A 20,542-nucleotide genomic window follows, 5' to 3' on the forward strand; every position below is an offset into this window, starting at 1 on the left:
GGGGGGGGGGGGGGGGGGGGGGGGGTGTAAGGAAATGCCTCCTTGGCATGGTTACCCCCTGACTTTTTGCCTTTGCTGATGCTAAGTTTTGGTTTGAAAGTGTGCTGAGGCCTGCTAACCAGGCCCCAGCACCAGTGTTCTTTCCCTAACCTGTCCTTTTGTTTTCACAATTGGCACACCCTGGCATCCAGGTAAGTCCCTTGTAACTGGTACCCCTGGTACCAAGGGCCCTGATGCCAGGGAAGGTCTCTAAGGGCTGCAGCATATCTTATGCCACCCTGGGGACCCCTCACTCAGCACAGACACACTGCTTGCCAGCTTGTGAGTGCTGGTGAGGACAAAACTAGTAAGTCAACATGGCACTCCCCTCAGGGTGCCATGCCAACCTCACACTGCCTATGCAGTATTGATAAGTCACCCCTCTAGCAGGCCTTACAGCCCTAAGGCAGGGTGCACTATACCATAGGTGAGGGCACCAATGCATGAGCACTGTGCCCCTACAGTGTCTAAGCAAAACCTTAGACATTGTAAGTGCAGGGTAGCCATAAGAGTATATGGTCTGGGAGTGTCATGCACGAACTCCACAGCACCATAATGGCTACACTGAAAACTGTGAAGTTTGGTATCAAACTTCTCAGCACAATAAATGCACACTGATGCCAGTGTACATTTTATTGTAACATACACCCCAGAGGGCACCTTAGAGGTGCCCCCTGAAACCTTAACCAACTACCCGTGTAGGCTGACTGGTTTTAGCAGCCTGCCACACTCGAGACATGTTCCTGGCCACATGGGGAGAGTGCCTTTGTCACTCTGTGGCTAGTAACAAAGCCTGTACTGGGTGGAGATGCTTATCACCTCCCCCTTGCAGGAACTGTAACACCTGGCGGTGAGCCTCAAAGGCTCACCCCCTTTGCTACAGCACCCCAGGGGATTCCAGCTAGTGGAGTTGCCCGCCCCCCTCCGGCCACGGCCCCACTTTTGGCGGCAAGGCCGGAGGAGATAATGAGAAAAACAAGGAGGAGTCACTGGCCAGTCAGGACAGCCCCTAAGGCAACCTGAGCTGAGGTGACTGAATTTTTAGAAATCCTCCATCTTGCAGATGGAGGATTCCCCCAATAGGGATAGGAATGTGACCCCCTCCCCTTGAGAGGCGGCACAAAGAGGGTGTAGCCACCCTCAGGGCTAGTAGCCATTGGCTACTGCCCTCCCAGACCTAAACACACCCCTAAATTCTGTAATTAGGGGCTCCCCAGAACCTAGGAACTCAGATTCCTGCAACCTAAGAAGAAGAGGACTGCTAAGCTGAAAAACCCTGCAGAGAAGACGGAGACACCAACTGCTTTGGCCCCAGCTCTACCGGCCTGTCTCCCCACTTCTAAAGACACTGCTCCAGCGACGCTTTCCCCAGGGAGCAGCGACCTCTGAATCCTCAGAGGACTGCCCTGCTCTAGAAGGACCAAGAAACTCCTGTGGACAGCGGCTCTGTTCACTCAAGACTGCAACTTTGTTTCAAAGGAGCAACTTTAAAACAACTGCGTTTCCCGCCGGAAGCGTGAGACTTGCTACTCTGCATCCGACGCCCCCGGCTCGACTTGTGGAGAAACAACACTTCAGGGAGGACTCCCCGGCGACTGAGAGACCGTGAGTAGCCAGAGTTGCCCCCCCCGAGCCCCCACAGCGACGCCTGCAGAGGGAATCCCGAGGCTCCCCCTGACTGTGACTGCCTGTCTCCCAGATCCAGACGCCTGGTAAAGACTCGGCACCCGCAGCCCCCAGGAGCTGAAAGATCGGAACTCCAGTGCAGGAGTGACCACCCGGGGGGCCCTCTCCCTTGCCCAGGTGGTGGCTACCCTGAGGAGCCCCCCCCCCCCACTTTGCCTGCCTGCTTCGCTGAAGAGACCCCTTGGTCTCTCATTGATTTCCATTGGAAACTGACGCGTGTTTGCACACTGCACCCAGCCGCCCCCGTGCTGCTGAGGGTGTACTTTCTGTGCTGCCCTGTGTCCCCCCCGGTGCCCTACAAAACCCCCCTAGTCTGCCCTCCGAAGACGCGGGTACTTACCTGCTGGCAGACTAGAACCGGGGCACCCCCTTCTCCATTGAAGCCTATGCGTTTTGGGCACCACTTTGACCTCTGCACTGGACCGGCCCTGAGCTGCTGGTGTGGTAACTTTGGGGTTGCTCTGAACCCCCAACGGTGGGCTACCTTGGACCCAAACTTGAATCCCGTAGGTGGTTTACTTACCTGCAAAAACTAACAAACTCTTACTCCCCCCAGGAGCTGTTGAAAATTGCACTGTCTAGTTTTAAAATAGCTATATGTGATTTATTTGAAAACTGTGTATGCTATTTTGATTATTCAAAGTTCATAAAGTACCTACCTCCAATACCTTTCATTTGAAGTATTACATGTAAAATTTGAACCTGTGGTTCTTAAAATAAACTAAGAAAATATATTTTTCCATATAAAAACCTATTGGCCTGGAATTGTCGGAGTGTGTGTTCCTCATTTATTGCTTGTGTATGTACAACAAATGCTTAACACTACTCCTTTGATAAGCCTACTGCTCGAGCACACTACCACAAAATAGAGCATTAGTATTATCTCTTTTTGCCCCATCTTACCTCTAAGGGGAACCCTTGGACTCTGTGCATACTATTCCTTACTTTGAAATAGTGCATACAGAGCCAACTTCCTACAACCTCCAGCTTGTACATAACACTTAGGCACAGATGGTGCAACAAAGTCTAATCTGTGTAACGCTGTTAAATGTAATGTAATTTGACCTAAGCCTGCAGTAGAGGAAAGGCTTCAATACCAGTAAATACCAGTTTGGAGACAAAGGTGCCTGCTGCAAGTTGTACCTTCTATAGCCGCATCCTTACTCTTCACCATATACAATATGGGTTTTTCGGGCTTCAGTCATGCACTTTTTAAAACCTTCTATGTACGTGCTATGCAAATAGGAGGAACGGACAACATCTCGTGGAAAATAGGTTACCTAATTTGCATCAGCATAGAAATTGCATGCTAAATGGGGTTGCTAGGTTACATAAAGAAATATAATAGAGTACAGATATTTCCGTGAAAGAGTGGATTTTATTTACATAAAAATTTTACATATTTTTTTATGATGACCCACAATCTCCGATTTCTAGCCACAGAAAAATAAACTCCAGACAACACAAGCTGAATTTGTAGGGTGGGATACATAATATCCAGCACAGTCTACTGATGATGTATTTCTTTTCCTTGTATTTCACACGTATAAAAGGCACCCATGTGAATATGGACCAGCGAGAAACATTTCAAATAATTTAAACCAGATTGAGCCAGTAGTTGTACTTTCAGAGAAGAAGGGACTAGAAGCACTTCTGAAAGATGGTTTTAATGTCCCCATAAAGTAGGCATGTTGAAAATTCAAAAGGGACAAACTACAGCATAGTATAGCCCAGATGGCACACGTGGATGCCTAGATGGCACATATGCTCCAGTGACCACTGGCTCTCAACTGTAGGTTCTCTGGATAGATCTCAATTCTTGGAAAAATCATGAAACGCACACACAAGGTAGACTTCAAGCAGTCCTGCTTTACATCCCTTCACAGAAGTAAATAAGGCTGTTTTTGAGGTGGAAAACACTAACTTTAATAGGATGTAGTGGTAGAAGGAAAGGGACTCTTGAACAGAGAATTATATTTATACCATAATCTCTGAAAAAAGTTAGAATGATGATGATGATGATCATCACCTGCCCCAAAGGAGAGCTACACCAGAATTAAGTGGACTCCGAGTTGCTTTAATGAAAAATATCTTGTCTCCAGCACACTCCCCACCATTCTGAATGAAAACAAGTATTTTCTATAGGAGTTTTGGTGAGAGCAGCATTGCCTAGATAGTGCATTTCAGTGACATTTGTTAAAGAAACCACTCTTGAACTATCCAGCAATTCAGTTCTGGCCGACTCCACACTTTCATTTAATATAAGAGGATGGCTGGGGTCGAGCGGTTACTCTGCATGCATCTTGATTTTCTTTGGTGTCATTCTTTTTGGTGCCCGTTTTTTAGCACTAGAAAACGGACTGTGTAGAGTTTCTTCACTCATCTCACTACTGTTGGGATTTACTGTTACAGTTTTAGGGGTGTGTTTCTTTTTATTGCTTTTTTTAAGGGCAGATGTATTTTTTGTGACATGAGGAGGCAGTTGCTCAGGTGCACTGGGTGTCTCTGTAGCAGATTTTGCACTAGCTGGTAGACTGACTATATTCCGCTCATCTTGACCAGTGTTCTTAGGTGTCATTTTCTGATGTGGTGTGCCTGTATTTTCATTGAGAGACACACCAACATCCTCCTGATTTTCTAACACCATTTTTTGGGGAGTTTGTTTTTTAGCACTCTCTGTGCTGACTGGCTGGTTGAGGACACTCTCTGCATTATTCTTTGAAGTTATTCCTTTCAGTGTTTGTTTTTTAGCGCTCTTTGCACTGGTGGGACGATTTATCTTTTTGTTAGACTCCAATTCCCTTCCTTTAGGAGTTTGTTTCTTAGCACTCTTCTCACCAGACAACTGATCCTGGATAATTTGTTTTCCATGGTTCTTTATCACTGTCAATTTTTTCGGAGTTTGATGGACACTATTTTGGACATTCTCTTCATCATCCAGAGCCATTCTTTTTGTGGTTGGAAGGTTGATGGCAATTTCTGCTTTCCCATTTGCTTCAGAGCCTTTCCTTTTTAGTGCCTGGGGTGTCCGCTTCCTATTTTTCTTTGCACTTTGTGGTACATTAATAATAATTTCATCATCACCATCATCACTATCATTTGGCATCCTCATAGACTTTCGACGCTCCAGGACTGTAGGTGTACAGACAGGTGTAGGGTCCTAAAATAATTCAGAAAATAATTCAATTCACATATTTAAATATGTAACCCAGCAACAGTTAACATGATTTTAAAAGTTCAGATTTAATTTCTTGCATTACGATTCTACTACCCAAAGTAAAAATTGCATTCTTAAATATTAAGGCCCTCTATGGTCTTTAATTCAGAAATTAATTCAATCACAATTTTTCTTTATACACCGAGCAATGTAAAAGTAGGCCTGGGCAACATATAAATTACATTTGCATAATTGTTTACAACTTATTATGTGAAAAACCGTCTTTATGCGTAATTAAGCACCATTTGTGGTAAAAATGATTATGAAACATGCTATTTGTGGTACAAAAATAAAATAAAAAAAAACAATTACCACAAATTCACGGGAATCAAACAAGTTGGAAGTGCTTTTATTAAATCTCCCTCAGGTAATAAAAATAAAAAAAATTGATGCAAGCATGCATATCACACTAAAAGAGAGTTATAACAACTTTGCAATTTGCAAAATTTTGCAGAAGTTTCATGTAATACAAAAGCAAATTACATGCATTTTGCACACACCTACAACAGGATAAATATTAAGTTCCTTGAAACTATTGGCAGGAACAAGACGCATAGCTCTTTTCAAGAAGGACAGGATTTCCCATGACTCAGGTGATCCACAGTGGAGAACAACTGTTACAAACTGATACCTTTCAGTTATTTTGTATAGCAATTGCTTGAGCATCATGCTTAGAAAACAGATTGACAGTAAATCTCCAATGACACAAAAACTAAGTATTGTGTTTCCACATTCCAGACATTTCCAAGTGCACTGGTCTGTGTAAGTACACTGACACATACACAAAATATTTACTCTATTAAAAATCGAATATCGGTCTAAAAACAAACCTCTCTAGAATCAACAAAGTGACTAAACAATCCGTGATACTAATCAATCTAAGAAATATAATACGACCTGCAATGGACACTTTTTTTGTGAACACAGTTCCCATGGAAACATAGTGGTACCTAAACGTGCAAACTTCACCACAGCTAAGGGCAAAGTAAAGAGGGGTAGTGAGTGGGTCATCAGGAAGAGAAGGCGGTAGCGAAGAGCAAAGGGAAACTACTGTTTACCAGTAGCAGAGTTTAATGTGTGTAAGCTCTATTTACAGCCAGAGCACCACCTCCCTTTCACTAGATTAACAGAATGACTTTGGATCGGGCATGCAGCCTTTTTACCTACTAAATAGGTGCTTGAGCACAGACTAGCCAAACTAAGAAAGAAAGGAAATCCATACAGAAAGGCTAATTAAAGCACGTAGCTTAGCTAGTTTGGAATCAAAGTAGTCATGGTGCTGCATGGCGACAGACACTAACTTCACCATTGAAACAAATGTATGGAAATGCAGAGAAAAAGCAAGGGAGAAAGGGGGCAAAACAATCATTAACATTCTGAAATGCAGACAACCACAGGCTGTCCAAACAAAGTTGTGGAGTCTTCCTCTGGAAATGGATGACGATGGGTGAAACTGGCCATGATGATTTTAACCGATGGGTAAAATGCAACTTCTAGGTAGACGTATTACTTTAAAAGAAATTTGCATAGCTTGGGGTGCATGTCGAAGCTCAGACCCATGCTTCTTTAAGCAAAAACAACAAAAAATAAAAATCGTCATTGTGGGAAATTGGGCTACTGGTTGTGTGGCCAGCACAAATAACTCCGAAATAGTCTTCAGTGGGATCCAAACACCCCATTGTAGCTCTTGAAAGTTACAGGGTAGGGACGCTGAGCAGTCTACAGCCTACTCGAGGGAGGTCGTGTAGATTAGGAAACATCACTGGCACACAATAATAACACTCAATAAGTGATTGACCAGTTTTTTTTTTATTTTTAGAAAAGGAGACGGACATTAATTATGCACCCATTGCCTACAGAGTAATTTACAAATATGCATGGTAGATGGAACATATAGATGGCTTCGTATAATCACTGGTGAGCCCCTAGACAGGTCACACAAACATACCAAGTGTGTTCAAACAGTCATGGTGTAGTAAGGATATTAATGTTGTAATTGCAATAATTATCGATCAATAAAACATATGCAATCATCAAATAAAGCCAATAAAAACACTGATCCGAAAAATACTTGGTGGGGGGGGGGGGGGGTCGCCTCTCGCTGACTTCAGTGCCAGGGACCTGTACACATGAATTTCAAAAGGTGGCTCCCAGATGGTTTGGCTCCAGGTCTCTGGGCACTCTTTTATTCAGGGGGCCCCTCCCTGGTGCAGTGTGACAGCTGGCAGCAAAAAAAAATAGTGCTAATTGCTCCTCTTGTGTGGGGGCGGCCTTTATTCCTGCTACTGGAGAGAATGCAATTACTGGACACTACAAGGTGACAACAGGCCTGGGCTCTGATCTGGATTCGAGTCTGAGAATATGAAACTCTGAATAATCTACAAGATGTACATCTGACATTTTAGAAGTGGCAACTTTTGATTTTCCTGCACAGGTTATACTTTAGTTTAAGATGTCAAAGGTCTCTCAAGTCCAATGAGAAGGGGAACAACACTCTCAAGACAGTTCCCTCCCTACGTGTAAAATGGAGTGTCACTATAGTTAAAACAGAAAAGCACTCTGACTTTTGCTTAATAGTGTACTCTTCCCTCTTGAGGCCTTTCCCAGCTGAATACCTATACCATTGCGCCAAGCTACATGTGCACTGTTACCGGGCTGCACAGGGCAGTAGTCTCCCACACCTGTGCATAGGTGTTCAAATGTACCAAGCCAAGTGCCCTTTACTCTTGCTGCATCCCAGCGGCCGTACATTAAAAGGCAACCGTGGAGGTAAACACCAAGTCATTTACTGTGCGATTACTGTGGGCGAGACACCAGTAATGAAGCTCACCCACAGTAAAGAGCCCAAAAACTGGGTGATCAAAAAAACAAAAAAAATCTGGGTATACCGCTGGGTCAGAACCCAGTGCAACTATCATATACCTGCCCTTCACTCCTTTTGGACTTTCTCTCAGGGTCTTGGAATGTTCTATTCCTGAGCTCCTTATAAGAATGTTATTGTTCAACGGGAGATTGTGATGGTCTGTTCAGTGGCGGCCCGTCCTTTAGGGCAGAGGGGCCACCCCCCTCCCCCACCTTTTGCCCCTCATGAAGAGTGTCTGTCAGGCTGAACAAAGGTCAGCCTGACAGACACTCTTCATGTTCAGGTCAGGCAGCCAGGAGCAGACATGCGCGATTTGCGCAGACTCCTGGCTGCCTGAGCTGAACTTTGCTGGGCTGAGGAGGTCACAGATCCTATAGGCGTGACCTCCTCGGCTCAGCAAAGGTGCCTCGAGGCCCTCCCCTGGGTGACAAGGAAAGTGTCACCCATTGACACTTCGTCACAGAGTGGGGTGGGGTCAGCAGTCTCACTGACCCCATCCCACTCTGTGACGAGGCTGGGACTGCTGCCTTCCCTCCTGGAGGGTGGGTGTGTGTGTGTGTGTGTGATGTTTTAAAGAGAATGTTTGGTGCGCGTGTGCATGTTTGAGTGTTAATGGATGTGCGTGCGTGTGTGTGTGTGTGTGAAAGAATGAGTGCGTGTGTGATCTTTTAAAATGAATGTTTGGTGCATGCGTGCATGTTTGAATAGTATGAGTGTTAATGGATGTGCATGTTTGTGTGTGAAAGAATGTGTGTGTGTGTGTGTGTGTGTGTGTGTGCGCGCGCTTCCCGCCCCTCCTCCCCCCCCCCCTCCTAAAGCTGCCGGCCGCCACTGGGTTTGTTGCTAGAGGATACATGTGCTCATAGTTTTTTTGCCTGCAATTAGAATAGCTCGAAAATATACCAGTGACTCCTGCATTATTTTATTTATGCTGGACCCTGCCACTAAACTTCATAACTTTATATGCTCAGAAGGTATGACCATGGAAACAGTGCCCATCAAGTGCACCACTGTAAAGGCCTAGGGACGGCACATGTAAAGAACCTGGGGACCCAGGAATGCGCTGTCCGCTTGTAACCGTGAAACACGGTGATCAGATATGCTACAAAAATAGAGTTAGGATCATATTCAGTATTGTGTGGGCAAAACAACCATGCCACTTGAAAATGGGCATGGTTTAAAAAAAAAAAGTTAAAATTTTTTGAGCAGGTGTGGTCAGTAATCAAAAAAAGGCAATTCAGTAGCTGTGCTTCTGAACAACATCAATGTTAACTGGCATACTCACACCTGTAAACAAGCTAAAAAATTATTAAAACAAATTAAAAAAAACACTGGCAAAGCCAAGCACATCTGGTTTGCCTGCAGTACAGACAGTAGGGACAAGGTGGAACTAATATTCGATGCATGGGAAGCAGAAAGCTTTTGTAGCCACTTCACCAACAACATGGTGTTTTCGTTAGCTCACTGCAAACGTTTGTGATATGTGGCTCTGTTTCTACAGTATAGAACTCAGCCTACCCACAGACCGGTAACCACCATCTCCATCTTGACCACTGACCCCATTTTGTGCTTAACTTAGCTTCAAACATCATTGCATTTGTGGAAGAGGTATTTTTCTGCACACAGCTTGTTAACCTGTTTTCGCTTTTCTCACCACGGAAGGGAATGCTTATGGTAGAGCAGGGTACAGTTCGGTCTTGGAAATACACCGTGAGATCTGGTCAGTCTCTATTGTGTTTTTTCAACACTGACCTGGTACGGCCAGAGCTCAAATTTCACAACTTACTCAAAGGGAGTTTTTTTTTTTTTTTAAAGAACCTTCCTCTTAAGTTTGTTTAAGGTATATAAGGGGGGAGCAAGGCAACAGAGAGAAGAAACTCATCTCTGGGGATGGACGCACTACTCAGAGAGTAATCCTATTAGGGTTGTTCTTTTTTGTCTCAGTTGTCACAGGTTCCACAATTTGAAGTTGGCTTCAAGCCCCATGGTGATGCATTTTTAATTCTTAATATCTAGCTTTGCTGTATTGCATGCATGAATAAGTAGTCACTGCATATATATTATATTCATTGTTGATGCATTGCATTTTCTTTGATTATTATTCCACTGCTGTGATTATTTTAAGAACTGCATGTGTGTTGCTGCATTCACATTAAGTGCTCACAATATTATTTTTATGTAACCTGGAAAATGCCTTAATAAATCCATTTCTCCGACTAAAGAGTGCTGCATTCTTTGTATTCCTTTCACTTCGTTCCCTCTTGGTCTGAGGTAAAGTCTAACATGGCCCAAGACTGGAAGGAACGAAATTGGGACGCCTTTAGATATAAATGATAACATCACTGCAACACTGCTCGCATAACCAAGTTCATTAAAAAAATAAAGCTTGTTTAAAGCTTATAATGGCATCTACCCCAAAAGCCATAATGGGAGTTGGTACGGTTGGTACTTTGTGGGTGCTATTCCCTTTTCTGGGTGTATTGAAATGAAAATGAAATGAAGACTTAGAGCTCAAGCAAAGGGCTGAAGGTGGCAAGGCGCAGATAACATAACAATTCCCTAATCTTAGGCTCCTAAAACATCCGTTTAAAGAGTAAAATACCAAGATTTTAGGGCTTTACGAAAGGGAATGCAAGCTTGAAAACTACAGATGGAATGAGGAAGTGAATTACAAAACTTAGATGGGGCCACCAAGAAGGCTCTGACTCCCCACCTTGCCTTTCGATACTTAAAAACAATTAAAAGATTTTTACCCAAGGATCACAGCTGTCTAGAGGGAGTATAGCTGTGTAACATGTTTTCAATTCCTCCAATCCTGAAATATGCTGTGCCTTGTGAATGATAGATACAGCCTTAAATATGATCTGTTTGTTCATAGGCAGCCAAGCCAGTGAAGCTTTCTAATTACTGCAGTGGCTGATTGAGATTTTGGAACATCAAGAATTTGTGTGGCTGCCACATTCGTGACCAACTGCAATTTGGCTAGTACAATTTAAATGATATCCAGGTACAGTGCATTGCAATAATCTAACTTGGATGTGATCAATGCCAAAGCCACTTGCTTACGCACCAGGTAGGAAATGTAAGGAAACACTTTTCTGAGTCGTGATCACCCACAAAAAAGGGCAACCTGAAGGTCAAAAGATAGATTTTTGTCAACCAGTACTCCAAGGTTCTTTGCTGAGTCTGTTGTAGTGGGTAATGTACTCACTGTGTCTGGCCACCACAAATAGGTCAAAATGGATGGTTAACTACCAAAGATCAAGACCTCCATCTTGCCTCCATTAAGCCTGAGGGAGTTTTTTCTCATCCATATGATCAGTGCCTGCATGCAGTTTTTAGAGTTGGTAGCAATTACCTCTGTGTCCTTAGTGATTAACACAATTATTTGTGTCATAAGCATAGGACACAGCATGAAGCCCAAAGAGTCACCAGTGGGGAAATAATAAAGTTAAATAATTCAGGGTTAAGGGAGGACCTCCTGAGGCACCCCACATGGCAGAGTGTAGACTCTGCACAGAACTGATCCACAATAACTCTCTGAGACGTATCACTCAAAAAGGATGCTAGGAGCTTCAGCACCAACTTTGCAACCCCTAGTTCCTGCAGTTGAACAAGGAGGGTAGGGCAGATGGTATCAAAGGCTGCAGACAGATACAGGAGTATCAGGGCTGCAGCCTTCCCTGCACCCACCATGGAACGGATATTGTTGACTGCTGATACCAATGCAGTCTCGTTCTCATAGTTACTGCTGAACCCAAACTGAGAGGCATCAAGTAGTTAATGTTGTTCCAAAAAAAAAAAGCCATCAACTGGGCGTTCAAGTGCTTCCCCAAAATGTTGGTAGATACAGACTGCATTGAAATAGGCCCATAGCTTTTTGTTTCTTTTAATAAGATCAGAAGGGTCCAGATAAGGCTCTTAAAGAAGCGGCCTAACAACAGCTCCCCGCCCCCCCCGCACCCAAGAGTTGAGGGTAGCAGCTATACGTAATAACTTCATTTAAGGTTGCTGTAAGAGGAGGAACAATAATATTAGTTCCAAACTGCAAACCTAACTGCAAATCATTGGGCGAATAAGGTTCAAGAGCAGAGACTTATTTCATGCTGAGGAGATAAAACTCTGTCAGTTCATGTGTGAGAGGAGTAAAACAGGACAAGAGAGTTGTGGGTCTTTCTCTCGTGGTCTTACTTGCCAGAACTCAGCGCAAATGTTCAGTTGAGAGGGGATTGGAGGCTCAGAGTTAAGGCTGTCAAGTTCTTTACAATTTTAGGGCTGCTAATTTTGTGTCCTCAGGGTCTCTCCAAGGGTTCTTTGCTAAGTCCTTTCCAGATTATTTTGGAAATTCTATTGTTTCCAGCAATAATAGTCTCCTGTGTAATAAACCAGAAGAGAGTGAAAGAAACAGCATAATGATCGAACCAGATAAGGAGAAGGGGCTTAGAGACCCTAAGACACAGGTCATTAGAGAACATGCCGTCCAAAACGTGGCCTGCTTCATGAGTAGGTGACATTACTGAATGAGCAAGTCCACAGCATGTCATCATTAGGGCATAGAGTCATTGCACACATCAGAAGTAGGAGCCGAGGATGTGGCCTGAAAGTCACACAAAGGGCAATTACTGAGGTTGTTCTAGTAGAGCTCACTAAAATCAATGGGGTGGGGGGGGAAGGGGGGTATTACGAAGGCAAACTGATAAGTTTGCCAGAGTTTCCGATGTAGAAGCTGTTCTCTTGTAAAACTGCCAGTAGTTCTGGTGGACTGTGCAGTCCAGGTGCGGACGGGTGCAAATGGGCTACCTTTGGCGTGCTGGCATCGTTCCCACTGCACATCCCTTCAGGCATGTTAAAATTATAGGCTTTTCCCCCACAACACTAGCCATCTACCAGTACAGTAATTTGTTTAAAAAAGAAAAAAAAAAAAAAAGCAAGGACACAAATCAGACTTTCAATTTGTTTTTTTTAAAAAGGTAAAAAGCTCAAAACACAGACAGAGCAGCCCACTGCAGGCTAACCACTGAACGGCTGTTCAGCCATGTTAAATTTAAAGCCCCGCCCCCCAGCAACACTAGCCTGCTAACAGTACAGGAAGTACATTAGAAAAGCTCCTCTACCCTCCACTCAATTGGCTGATCAAAAGCTGATGCGGACCACGAAAGGAGCAAGCAGGAAAGGGAAAGATAAGACTTATGTAAATAAAATACAACAGTGACGGCGCATATCAGACTTTCAATTTGTTTTTAACAAAGGTAACAATAAAACAGGAATGGTGTAAATCAGAATTTCATTATTTTTTTTTAAAAAGGTAAACAGCTCAAAACTCAGATGGAGCAGCCTACAATCAGGCTAACCACTTATTATGCATGCTCAATATCAATAAAATGATCAGAATTGAGTGGGAATGGCCTACAAGTAACCCGCAGTATTGATTTGATTGGGGAGTGAAAAATACACTGTATTAATCTCACCTGGCTGTTCACTGACAAGTTGAGTTCAGCTGTTAAGTCCATAGCAATTTTTTTTTGTATGGGAATTTGGGAGGCCTAAAGAAATGAAAGAAACATTAGTTAATACCCTGCATCGAACACAACATGAAAAATTGACTACTGATTTACATTGCAAAATGTTCACCAGGTCCTAACAAAGTCCCGGTTTTAATTATACACACAATATTCATTGTGAAATACCAGTGTGCAGCCAACCACAGAGAGCCAGAAAGTAAGTATAACCGATGCCACATTTTTTAGATGAAGCGGGAAAGAATTTTCATAAGCGATATCCAGCTCTCTCAGTTAAATTTTAAGAACTACCTACATTTGGATGGGCTAATATTGCAACATAGTGTTCCTTACACTGGCCTTTCTATAGCAGTTTTTGCTCCTGAATCATGGAACCACTTTTTGTCAAGCTGGGAATTTTTAGTTCCCACTGAAACGTCAAAACTGTACTTCCATAGAAAATATATGCTAATTATCCCTGCTCCCCCATTACACATTTATTAGGTCTGCAGGAGGGATGCTACGTTGAAAAACTAGAGGCAAAATAATGCTGCTTAGCCTCCTTCTTAATCCCTCCCTTTCTCTGCTATGTCACTCAGGCAATGCCTCAAGAAACTAGATGAACTTAATCATCTGCAGCAAAGCCTTCACAGTATGTTGCACCAATGTAATGGTACAGTTGGATGACTGGAATGTCAATGAAGACAGAAGGTGTGAGAGCAGGTTATGTTGAGGAGCAGTCATTTAACATTAACTTCCATGGTAATTTTTAGTGTAGAGCCGTATGGGAGTAGTAGCTGACCTCACTTAAGTATGGTGTGTGCCGCCATCAAAATTAGGTATCATCAATGTAGCACAGTAGTACATACAACATTCATTCAGGATGTAAAGAATCCAGAAAAAATGGATATGGGTTAGCCAACAATGTAAAATTCGCTATCTACAGATCTCTTCCAAAAGCCCAGATGCAAGATTACAACATGCGTAACAAAAACTTTGTATTAAACACTAGGAACACCTATCTTTCCAGCAAGGCTCTATATCGTAACGAACACAGCACAGTATTGTCTTGTAGGACAAAGCTGCCGGTAACAGGTCTGGATATCGTTCTAAAGCAGTGCAGGTGGAAGCTTTGAAAAAGTTTTGTTATCTGGTGCTCCTTACTCTGTAAGTAATTTACTAATTACAGAGATTGGAACAGGCAGTCAGTACACCAGTAACGTGGTGGGCTGAAAACAAGTGACGGACATTTTTATGAAAGTTGTGCTTAAACGCTGTGAGGCAGTAACAGTGCATTCCCGCCAAAAGTCACTGCTCCCAAAGTTATTATAAAATATGCAGACATAAGAGACATCCAAGTTCTTACGTAGGTCCACTATTTCCTTCCACTATAATGGCGACTGAATAAAAAGTAGAAGTAGTCATTTTCGAGTATGTCACAGTCATCTTATGACATTGTTGTTGGATACAGAATTCGAATTGAGTGAAAGTACATTAAAACAGACAAAAGAACACAAAGTAAACAAAATATACATACAAATCCTGGAAAATCATAGTCTATTCCTTTAGCAGAGAGTCTTTTCCGAAGCAGTCTTTCCTTTGCCAGCAGCCGTTCTGTCATCTTTTCTTTCTGCTGGACAGTACGCTTCTTGTTGTACCTGGCTACTGCAGGGTATGATGGTTTCTTAAAGGTTCTATTACAGCCTTTAAAAAGTTTTTCATGGACTTTTTCTGGAGGGATAAAGTCGCCTGCAATACAATGATGGATCTTCATACAAATGGAGTTATCGTAATTGCTTGCAATGCATTAGTCTTAACCAGTCTATGAGCAAAAGAATATAAACTAAAACCAACAATTAAAATATTATGTGTATGATAAACACAAGGCTTTTCAGAGTCTCGGCATGTAGAATAAGAGCACTTCTTTTACTTAAATTCTCCACAGCATGATACCGTGGTACAACGTAAAATAAAAGTGCTTTGATACAGGTTTTCTCCTCACAAAAAGTAGCGTTGTAACTCACAAAAACAATCTCGGCCTGATTCTTTTTAACTTCATGTAGGCAGCATGAAACCCTGACTCACCAATCCACAAGACTAGAACAGACTCATGAAACCTTACACTATTAATACATTACTATGCAATAAAGCAGGCACGTATTTAGCATACAGTGAAGTGTTTAAAAAAAGCACATGGTGAACAGTCCCGAAAAAATAAAAGAAATCGCACTTACATTTCAAGAGTCTTTCACAGAAAAGGTAGTTGTTCATGGTTTCGGCAACGATCTTGGCTACTTCATCACATTCAAATTCCACAAAAGCATACCCTTTACTGCCTCCAGTCTGCCAAGAAAAAGGTATACTTACAAAAAATGCATCACACAGTAGTATAACATATTGGATGGACCAAGAGTCAGCCAAAATTAGCACAACTAAAATCAAGGGCTGGTGGTTGAAAGTACACAAACAACTCAAGTTGACATTAAGAAACGATGTGGAGTCCTAACCCTATATGTAAACTATGATACAGAAATACTGTTGAATAATTCATCTATTAAAAAAAAGCAACAAGTTATTTTGCTCAATCAAGAAAATGTGGTAGGGCAGACGTTTCTTCCTGTACAGCGAACCTGTCACAATGCGAACACTAGTAAAATATATAGGTTTTAATAAATAAAATACATCCTAATGCCTAGAATATTTAATCTAATATCTGTCCTTCAAAAGGAAGACATTTTGGGAAACACAAACACAATGCAGTTGCAGAACATAAACACTTACAGATAACTATGGGATATTTTATTTATTTCAGGAGCAGAACCCCAAAACCAGTGAATGCCCCTCCGCCCCAGCATGGAAATATTTATTCATGGGGGGGCGGGGGTTTGTTAAGTGCAATTATCACTCACTGAGCTACTGTTCACTACTGAAGGAGGGCTGTTAACAAAAGGAGTATCTGAACTCTACTATACCGGAAGAATGTGGGTCTCAAAAGGGATATTATTCCGCTGGCGGGCCCCCTGAATCCTAAATAATCTCTCATCACATTTAGAGTATATTTCCAGGAAAGGAAGTGGGAGGGGAAATCTTAATTTCATTGGGGCCTTCATGCACCGCAATATTGTGACAATTCACCGAAGACATGCATAGAGTTGACCCTATACGTAGATGGCGGCATTCCGTCTATGAAAGAAAATGCAACTGAAGCTTCCCATATTGAGTGGAAACACTGGGTAGGATCTAAGAACATTTAAAGCATCTACATTTCCCACACTGTGCCTCATGGGTCTACAAAGACATTGATCCTGTCCAATGCTGCAATGGTACCTCTCAACAAAGGACTGGTTTCTCTTGGTATGGAGATGGCACCCAGGTGATGGCCTGGGAAATCACTGCTTCACACATATCTAAGAACTGATGATCTTGGCTGACGGAAGACAATGCTGCTTTTTAGAGGTGACACCAATGTGATTGATTGTGATTCCCCTCTACCTAATATGGACACTCACCCATCTAGTTCAGTACTTTATTGCAGTCATTTTGCATAAGCTTGACAGTGAGATGAAGATGATGAAAACACTGCCCCATACCGCCACACCTCAAACTGACTTAGACACCTAATTCATGTGACAGTCAATTAAAGAACATAGGTTCTCAATAAAGTTGGCAGATTAGCATTTCCAGACAAAACCTACTTCTGATAGAATACGCTGCTTGAAAGGAGGTACCAAAGTGTAATCTCAAGAGTTGCACTGCAGTTAATGCCCTAACCAAAGAAACCCATCAACTGCCAGCTCATCATTTTCTTCCACTCCAAAAATTGGTGTGGCTATTAACAGTAGTCTCAAGAATCCTTTTTTTTTTTTTTTTAAATAAATTTATATCACTTCTTCCTACCACAAGGCATAATCACTACACTGGACAATGATTTCAGGATATGGCTTTCCTGGCTCCATGAATAAAATCAAACACTACGGAAATGTCTACCTTGTTTTGTAATTGACCATCTGACTATACTCATGGCCTCCTTTTCATCTGTGAATAGCAGAAATTCCACATTTGGGGGTGAAAATATGTGTGTGTGTGTGGGAGGGGGTTTATTCTCTATCCAATTATTACATCTTTTATATGGCGTGGAAATGCACCCGGTAAAAGCAACTCATTTTGTTCTCATATTTCCACTTGCTGAAAGAATGTGGAAAATGTGAGTAAAGAAGACTCTGACATTTAGTGGCATTATGGGGCAAGCACACTGTTCCCCTATTCCAGCCCATAAATTTGAACTTGCTATTTATTGGGATGGTGAAAACAGGCAAAATCTAACATGAACCTGCAATTCCCACCTCAGGTCACCAGACAAATTAGATTGGGGAACTTAGTATCTTGTCCGTAGCAATTAAGGATTCTGCTTTAGCACCTCAAAGACCATTATTCATGTGGTGGATGCCTGGAGTGTCCTAGTGAGGAGAGTGGTTATTGGTGTCCATGGATTTTTAATTGCTTTTCAACACTATTAAGCATGATGTCAGCCTTTCGATCATATCAGAGGGCCTTGGCACTGGAAGTAAAATGTTATTGTTGCCCTTTTCCTTGGCATATCGCATTAGGTCCCATACCATGCTGGAAGACTCTGGGCTGGATGCTATTTTTTCTCCATATTTACAATTACCTGCTGGGGGACCTGGGTGTTGGTGGGGATTTAATCCTTCACCAATAACTGTGCTTAATGTGCTTCCCCAAACGACTGCTCAGTGCTATATAGAACTGAATGTCCTCACACTGCTTAAAGCTCAAACTTTAAGAATTGAGTTCTAGTTATTTTCATGAACATTTTTTTTTTTGTTCAGGCCTCTGCTTTTTTTTTGTGGATGGGCATATCTCTCTCTCTCTCTCTCTCTACTCTTATGCGCCCAATACTACTTTTTTACTTTTGAATTATTTGGTGCAACTTAGTCCAATCAAAACATTTCCAACTTTGACTGCATCACCAGAAAGAACATCTTATATCAGCATTTAGATTTTTAGGTCTCGCCTTGGCAGCGCTGTCTCTTCAAGACATGCTGTATCTAATCTGTGGGCTTTCAGCACGTCCATCGCATTTCATTTGTTCCTTTCCGTGCTTTTCAAAATTTCCTTCTTTTCTGCGGTAAACTGTTCACGTTTGTCCCTTCTTTTGGTGTTTTACCACCCATGGCGACTGGCCCAGTTACATTTATTATTTCTCTTCTGGGCACTTGTTTTTGTTTCACTTCCTTTTTTTGTTTGCTTTGGGTCGAGTTTTCAGATTGTTTAATTTTTGGATTATTTAACAGAACGTGCTGAATCTGATGTGTGTTATTTGCTTGTACTTTTTCAGTAATATGCTGAACTGTGTTGATCGCTTTGCTAAAGCTTTCTAAAGAAAATACATTGTTTTATGTGACAAACGTGCATAACCAATGCTTTTAAAACAGAATTATTCCTCTTTTCAAATGACTATTTGTAATTCAAGTCTTAATGTGGGGTTTGTTATATGTATACTAGTTATTTGTGCTCACTTAAATCGTGTGTGCGGTTTTAAGAACAAAATGCGCTCAGGCAACGGGATCTTTGTTCGGAGGCATCCACCATGCATGTGTAGTCATGTACGCGTTCTCTTGATACTCTTTGCTGTCTGGCAAATGTTCAGTCAGTTGCATGTAGAAAATAAATATATAAACAAGTGAATTGTAAGTGTTCCTGCCCCCATCGTACCCATCATGTTTGCACTCAACCCATACAACACCATAAAGAATATTTCCAAACCTGTAGTTGCAAAAGGCTAAAAGCCAGTGTTCATATCAATCATTAACCCCAAATATGTTTGTTTATTGTTGACCATTAAAAAAAACATAACTGCTGTGGGAGCAGCAGCGCTTACAGAATGTGTTTCGCTATTTTGACATGCTGTGTGTGAATTTTTCAACTATGATTGATAATAATAAGATTTGGTTGATAACCATTTGGAAACTTTGTTTCACAATTGTGTTCCGTGTATAACTCAGCAAGATTCATATGAGCATGACATTTGGACACTCATTTCAGAGCTTGTTGCAAGAACGGAATTATGATAGCAATGATCAAATGTTGTTGCGTGTATAATCTTATTTTCAACCAAGTCCATGATTGCAGCTATTTGTTTGACGTTATAGCACATTATTGAACATACGAATGGCCATATGAGATTTGTCTGTGCTGTTTGCGACTGTTGGCTGATATTGGCTAACACACCAAGCCAATATTAACACCATCTGACGTCAGCTCATGGCTGTTGATTGTTGTTTGTAAGTGTAATCCAGCTAAATCTACCCGTCACACGAATTCCGAGGGTGCCCGTTTATTTAGAATATTCACAGAAACTGCTGCTTGTATTCACGTGAACATTTATAACATGTAAATCAATGAAACAAGGCTTACAGTCATCTGAATACTAAAGATAGCATCTGCTGTCCCTGAGTTATATCTGCTGTGATTACGGCAGCACCTCACCAGACCAGGGCCACTGACCCTTTGAGAGCCTCTGTAATTGAATTTGAGAGATTTTGTTGTGGTTTTGTTTGAAAATCTCTCTGAACTGTCTATACCGGGTTTGATCTAAGCCAAAGGGACAACTTACAGTAGGAGAGGCTCCTTGCACTGCATTGAGATGTTAAAACGCAACACACTCCAGGCAAAGGTCTACAAGGAGATCTTATTGAACTCCTTTCACATTCAGGGACACAGGCCAATTGGTTGGGAATTTACAAGCTCTAAACAAATGTCCACTTCCTTTCATCTTGGGAGCATACGGCCTCTTGCATACCTTTGGGCTTTCAGCTATTTCATTTGCTCCTTTCAGTGGCAATTAAAAATCCCACCTTGCTAGCAGTCAGTCATGCCTCTATGTCCCCTCTTTTTTTGGTCGAGGGCACAAGCCTTGACCTGTTGCTAGTATTGAGGGCTTTTACCCACACCTACCCCACGCCCATCACTTTCACTCGTTTGTGGGTGTGACTTTCAAAATCCTTTATCATTGGTTAATGGTTTTTGTCCCTTCTTGAGGCGATTTTGTTACCGCCTTGCAGACTGCCCCTGTTACATGGATAATTGCACAATTGCACATATGTTTGACTGCAAGCAAACCTTTCTTTTTGTCTCTCCCCTTCGTGCTCATGGCGACCATGGCGATTTGAATCGGCTCACTTTATGTCAACTGTTTTACTTTGAATTTTCAATTTACGT

The 20,542-nt window shown here is 42.2% G+C and overlaps 1 protein-coding gene across 1 annotated transcript in view; it reads right to left on the reverse strand.

Moving 5' to 3' along the window:
- Window positions 1-3,083: 3,083 nt before the first annotated feature.
- Window positions 3,084-20,542, reverse strand: part of NIFK (nucleolar protein interacting with the FHA domain of MKI67) — a 51,544-nt gene continuing 34,085 nt past the window's right edge. The window contains exons 3-6 of the mRNA XM_069224632.1: window positions 15,538-15,646; window positions 14,841-15,052; window positions 13,274-13,348; window positions 3,084-4,885 (exon numbers count right to left, since the gene is read on the reverse strand). Coding sequence (XP_069080733.1) covers window positions 4,013-4,885; window positions 13,274-13,348; window positions 14,841-15,052; window positions 15,538-15,646 — 1,269 coding nt within the window. The 3' untranslated portion in view covers window positions 3,084-4,012. The remainder of the gene's footprint in view (window positions 4,886-13,273; window positions 13,349-14,840; window positions 15,053-15,537; window positions 15,647-20,542) is intronic.

The sequence above is a fragment of the Pleurodeles waltl genome, chromosome 3_1 (assembly GCF_031143425.1).
Source record: "Pleurodeles waltl isolate 20211129_DDA chromosome 3_1, aPleWal1.hap1.20221129, whole genome shotgun sequence".
Lineage (NCBI taxonomy): Eukaryota > Metazoa > Chordata > Amphibia > Caudata > Salamandridae > Pleurodeles > Pleurodeles waltl.